Below are 6,000 nucleotides of genomic sequence, written 5' to 3'. Positions count from 1 at the left end.
TATAAAACAAAATTAGCTAATCAGTTTTTTCCTTGCTGAAAACTCATTATCAACATCAACACGGGAGCTGAAAACCCCATATAATTTTTAATGAGTTCAAAAAGAATTGAGGCACACTCTTCAAAGTGGCTGTTAAAGTGGAATCTTAGTTCTTTTAAAATTTAAATTAACAGTGTCCTTTAGCCTGTCATACCCTACACAGATACGGCCTGTAGATTTAAAAAGAAAAATCTGTAATATTGAATCCACAGCCTGTCAAGTGGGAATTGCCATTCCTTGAACTCCCACCTCTGGATTTTAGGGCCTGCCAAACAGCAAAATTTACCAGCATTACTATACTGGTATAATTATACTGCTATATTTATACCAGTCTAGCTCCCTGTGAAGACACTTATTCAGCAGAACAGTGGCCTTTTTTTCGATTTAGCTTTGGAGAAAATGGCTATTGTTATTCCTAATAAGAGTGCCTTTATACCAGTATAACTACAGTGCTATAATTATACTGGTATAGTAATTCTGGTAAATTTCCCAGTGCGGACATGCCCCTTTTGATGGATCAGAAGTGGAGAGGAAGTCACTTGTAGTCACTTTATTAAAGAAGGGAATTTCCCCAGAGTTTTTGTATCTTCAAACTCTTGTGTTTCTATTCTACAAGACAAACCACTATCAGATAGGTGTATAACAGGCTGATCTTTATTAAAGCTTTCTAAGAAAGTACACTGTTTTCCCCACACGTTAAGAAACTGAACATTAAAACGGCAAAGGGTTCTAATCTCACAATCCTATTAACTATTATGCTCTTAGAGTAGCTCAGGGAGATCGTAGATTAATTGGCTTCATTTCTTTTTAAATTTGGGCCTTGTTAGCGCTGGCAAATTTCTGAGAATCTTTCACCATTACACAACCACTGCTGGAATTTTAACTATCCATGTCAACTACCTCTAAACAGGGTTAGACAGGACAAGGGTTAAAATGCCAGCAGATGGGCTACGCTGGTGCTTCTACCATTGCTGTCATCAGGGATAGTGTATAGTTAGGAGATTTTCAGAACTCCATCTGTGTAGAAGCAGCCCAAATGTAAAGGAAAAAAACAAAAAAAAAGCCAGATGAATAATCCTGAAACTACAGGATTTTCAGACATGAAAGTCAAATTAAACCATGATTTCATGGTTAAGCCAGCATGATCTTGTAGTAAATATGCCTGCAGGCAAGTCCTCCACCCAAGTGAAAAAAATTAGAAAGAAGATGTTTTTAAAAAGTTATATGTTATTGTATTATGGAATATACATGGGAAAGAAGTGTTCTGCTAGTGAGATGGTTTCTCAAACCTAAAGGGCTAGTATAAAGAAATCTGTTTTTAAAGCGATTATTCCTTAGAATGGGGCTGGAAGAAGTTAAATGGATGTTGGGTGACATCAACAGTGGCATAAACGAGGAAATGTCCCCTGATGTCAAGGGCTTTAGAAGATTTTGTAAAATGAGAGAGAAACTGGTACATACCAAATATATGGAATGCACTACAATTTTCTTGATAAACTAAAAGTGCCAATGTCTGGCCAGAGCTGTTCAAAATACTTATAATGAAATAAAACACATTTGAAACATGCCCTTTTTTGTGAATTCACAGAGCTTCTATGAAATGGAGTTTCCCACAAACATTTTGCATCAAGGAAAATTTAATCCAAATTGGGCATGGTAATTCCTATTAATAATTTCAATGCATCTTTTGGCAGTGTGTTTACCAGTGAATTTTGTTACCTAGTTGAAGTTACATGGTATTTATTCAGGCTGACTGATGGGCAGAGCCTATGCACTCAGGAGGATCAGCAGGAACCATCTTGACCTGTTTTGAAAGGGTAGTGTTTGGAGGAGGAAGGGACGTGCCCATAAAAGATACGAGAAACTGAAACAGATTCCTAATCCAAGTACCAATGCATTAGATTTGGCTACTTATTTAATAAATAATGGGATTGGGAACCAGAGTGTGAGAGAAATGTCTAATTCAGCCCCTCTTGATGCTGATGCTCCTTTATTAATTATTATTATTATTATTTGTATTATGATAGCACCTAGGAGCTTGAATCATGGACCAGGCCCCATTGTGCTAGGGGCTGCACAAACACAGAACAAATACAGTTTCTTCCACAAAGACCTTACAATCTGCAACATGTGTTCTTGCCTGCTGGCATCTATGTTGGTGGCTCTCCTTTCTTGGCAGAGCATGGCTGGGCACCCAGCAGCAGGACCGAATACCCCATTTTATATGTGTTCTTGAAGTATGCTCTGTTCCTTACATGGGGCCCAGGACCATGCCTGGGATCCACACTGAATATTACATTACAAGCCCATTTTTCATCCAAGGAATAGTATTCCCAAACTTTGGACATTCTTCCCTGTCTCCTCCACCATTAGCTACATCACCTCACCTGACACTCATCCTCCACCTACAACTACAACCTACCTTAACTAAATCTAAAACCTGCTCTCTCTCACAAAGGACTGTGACGTAGATGTAAATCAGTTTCTCACTGTGCTTCCCATCCTCTTGCTTCTGACCAAAGATCATTTTCAAAGATGGCCACTGTCTTGCTTTCACTCAAAAATTCTAATGGAAGTGGCATTTTCTGCTGCTGCATTATGTGATGAGAAAAACAGCAGTTGCCCCACACTCTTATGGAGCAGCAAAATTGGGGTAGGAGAGGGAATGAAATTTCCCAAACTGGAATGGAAAAGTTATTTGCATGAAACATAATTTGACTGAACATTCTGTTCCACGTAGGTTTCGATAGTGATTATAGATGCAGTATATATACCCATAAGGAGATACTTGGTCTGGGTGACTGCAAAAATGCACTTACAGAAGTTATTCACATACTGTGCGTGGTAGCTTTATTCTCCTTCAGAATCACTGGTTTCTAGCCAAAAAACTTGGTGAATCATCTGACATCAGCCCCATACTGTCTGAATAATCGATAGGGATGATCCTGACTAAGTGTATATGTTGCATTTGGGAGCATATTCTCCACTGTGGGAAGACAGATACATGCTAGCTCTGCTTGAATTAATGCACCAAGAATAGCAGTGTGGCTATGTTGTCCTGGGCAGTGGCTCAGTCTAGCTGCCCAAGTATGTACATAGGGAGTTGATTGTATTTGTGTGGCTAGCCCAAGTTGCTTCCTGTACCACCATGTCTCAGGCTAGTGTGTGTCTGTCTATGCACACTGGGAAGCACACTCTCAGCTGCAGTGCAGATATACCCTGAGAGGGTAACCTCCCATTTTATCCATGTTAACGTGTGCAGCAGCTGCTGTTTTATTTTATTCTGATTCCTTTAGACACCAAGATGATGGAGGATCAGAGTGAAGAAATGCTTACTTACAAAGCATAGTCATAATACAGTTAAAAATTTCACAATGCTGCATGGTCTGGCTCTTACTACCTGGCCAGAAAAAGCTGAAATATCTCTGCATGAGATGAAAATACAGCAATAGCTCCTTTAGGAAAACCAGTAAAAAGGGATAGAAATTACAAGTCTTTGAAATATTTCAGAGGCCTATACATTTTTGCAAACCATCCAAAATATGAAACTGATTATGCATTTAGTGACAGTTTTATAGCACTACAGTCTCCAGTGTCTTGAATGACAAGGGCTGAGGCAGTAGGCAGGCCACAGACTGTAGTGGCTGTGAGCCTACATATCATAAAGTTTAAGCTGCTCCTTCATGTCTCCTTCAGACATCTCTCCAAATGTCTCACTGTTTTCCTTCATGAGCCTGAAGATGGCAGTCAGCTGCTCTCTCTGAACCCTGTCAAGAAGAAAAGTAAAAGGAGAAATAGCCACTCTCCAAGAGGCACTGTGAACAGCAATGATGGAGTCAAATGAGATAGGACGCTCACCTTATGAGTCCTGCTGACTTCAGCAAACCTGCATGTATAAAATGAGCAGGATTTGACCCTTAATGCCCACTTCTCTCTCTCTCTCTCTCTCTCTCACACACACACACACACACAAGATCCAACTCTTTATTCCAGCTTTATTCCAAGACATACCCCCTTATTTTGAGCTTTCTTAGGGCTTGTCTACAAATGCTCCTATTCTGGAATAAGTGTCCACACATGGAGTTATGCTAGAATAGTTATTGCACTTTAAATATTACCTTAATCCAAATTAACTTTCAAGTGTACACAAGCCATTAGTCTGCTACTGGGAAATGAGTGATCAGAGAGAGAAGTCAGTCTTGCATTGGGGTTTACTAGTTTTTTTTTCAGTGTTGAGTAATGGGCATCAGGAGTTGGCCCTGGACCTAGCACATGGACATAGTCTGTTATACGTACTCCTAATTTTTTGTAGTGGGAAGGAGGAGAGGGTACTGTTTCATTACTATCTCGGATTGGTTACAGGACTGATGTGGTCTCACTGCAAGTCTCCCTGAGAGTGCAGCAAGTTCCCCACCTATTACACGCAGTCCTTGGCTCTCCTGCCTAGGATTATAAGAACTAAAGGAGCCATGGTGTTATGACTGTAACAAGGGTGAAACAAGGCTTTGCAATATTATCTAAACCTCAAAGCTCTTACTACCCTTCCATCCCCCATGAGAACAGAGTCTGTCAACATACAGCAGGTCAGAAATGCAGAACTGGTGCTGTCCGCACAGATTCAAACACACACACCCCAGCATCACTGGTCCCTGGAGCAGGTTGCTGACAGTGGGTGGAAGACTGGCCTTCACTCTCTGCCATCCCAAAACCCACCTTCCCAGGATTCTCTGCTTCTGGCACAGCCAGCCCTCCTGTCTATAGTAGTAGAATCTCATTCTCATTTCAGTTGCCAAACCTATCCTGACAAGTCTCTTCCTTACCTGCCAGATATTCTGGCACCTGGCCCTGGTAATAAACTCTAGCGACTCTTTTGCTGCAGCCAAAACAGACAATGGGCGAGTTTGCAGCAAGAGTTTTCGCTAACAAATGAAAGATGAGAATTTTGTTTCACTCCATGGTGACGATACCATCATGGAATGAGTCTCCGCAGGTTGTGCTGGGAAACAGATATTACAAGTGGCAATCTCACAAGCACAGGTAGATGGAAGATCAGAACTCAGCCGGCATTAAGCTATGTCTTCACTGCACTAAAAGATATGATTTTACATCAAGATAGTAATATCAATGTAAAATCCTACTGGAGACGAGTCAATATAGCTAGATGAGGTCGATCCTATAACACCTCCCTTTCCCCCCCCCCAACCTGGGGTTAACCTCAACTAGATACAAGGAATTAAAATGTATCTGTGTTTTGTCTCCACTAGGATTTTACATCTAGATAGTTATCTTGAGTTAGTTACCTTGATGTAGAAAAACAACTTTTTTGGTAGTGAAATCACAGTTTTAGGAATATTGCTGCTTAAGACTTAAGGGAGAAGCTGCGAAATTGTAGCAATGGGAGTGGTATAAGTGTCTAGAGCAGAAAAAAGACCTGAAAAGTTCTGTGTAGCTTGAAAGCTTGTTTCTTTCACCAATAAAAAAATATTACCTCACCTCCCTGCTCTCCCTAGAGAAGACAGAAACAGGTTCAATTTGTGTGTGAAACAAAAGAGCACAGCACTGATCCATCAACAGCAATCCCACTGGGAATTTTGCATTAAAAAACAAAATCAATGGTAGGAGATGGGCCATAGTCACAGGTGAATGGAGGTGCTTTCAGTCTGTGAAGCACAACCTGGAACTGGAAGGGTTATGCATGTTCCTTACATCTACTGATAAACACGAATACCAGTCAGAAGTGGTGACAAGTAAGCTGCATTTCTCACCCTGCTTTAACATTGCAGGGGAAACAGAATTCTGAAAAAGCAGAGCTTAGCAAACAGCGGCAGTTATTGTGCCAATTACTTTGTTCTACAATCAAAATGCATGTGGCTGTAGCATTTAAAGACTATATATATATGTCCTGTTAATGAGCTAGGATCATTTTGTTATGAAATGAAAGCTGCTCTCTACAGCCGTGGC

At 40.6% G+C, this 6,000-nt stretch overlaps 1 protein-coding gene across 3 annotated transcripts in view; it reads right to left on the bottom strand.

The window, feature by feature from the left end:
• Positions 1–671: 671 nt before the first annotated feature.
• The window catches only part of MXRA7 (matrix remodeling associated 7), an 836,957-nt gene continuing 831,628 nt past the window's right edge, over positions 672–6,000 (bottom strand). For all 3 annotated transcript variants that reach the window (XM_050919440.1, XM_050919441.1, XM_050919439.1), the window contains one exon: positions 672–3,806. In XM_050919440.1, the coding sequence (XP_050775397.1) occupies positions 3,692–3,806 (115 nt within the window). In that variant the 3' untranslated portion in view covers positions 672–3,691. The remainder of the gene's footprint in view (positions 3,807–6,000) is intronic.

The sequence above is a fragment of the Gopherus flavomarginatus genome, chromosome 12 (genome assembly GCF_025201925.1).
Source record: "Gopherus flavomarginatus isolate rGopFla2 chromosome 12, rGopFla2.mat.asm, whole genome shotgun sequence".
Taxonomy (NCBI): domain Eukaryota; kingdom Metazoa; phylum Chordata; order Testudines; family Testudinidae; genus Gopherus; species Gopherus flavomarginatus.
This window is presented reverse-complemented; position numbering and strand designations above follow the sequence as displayed.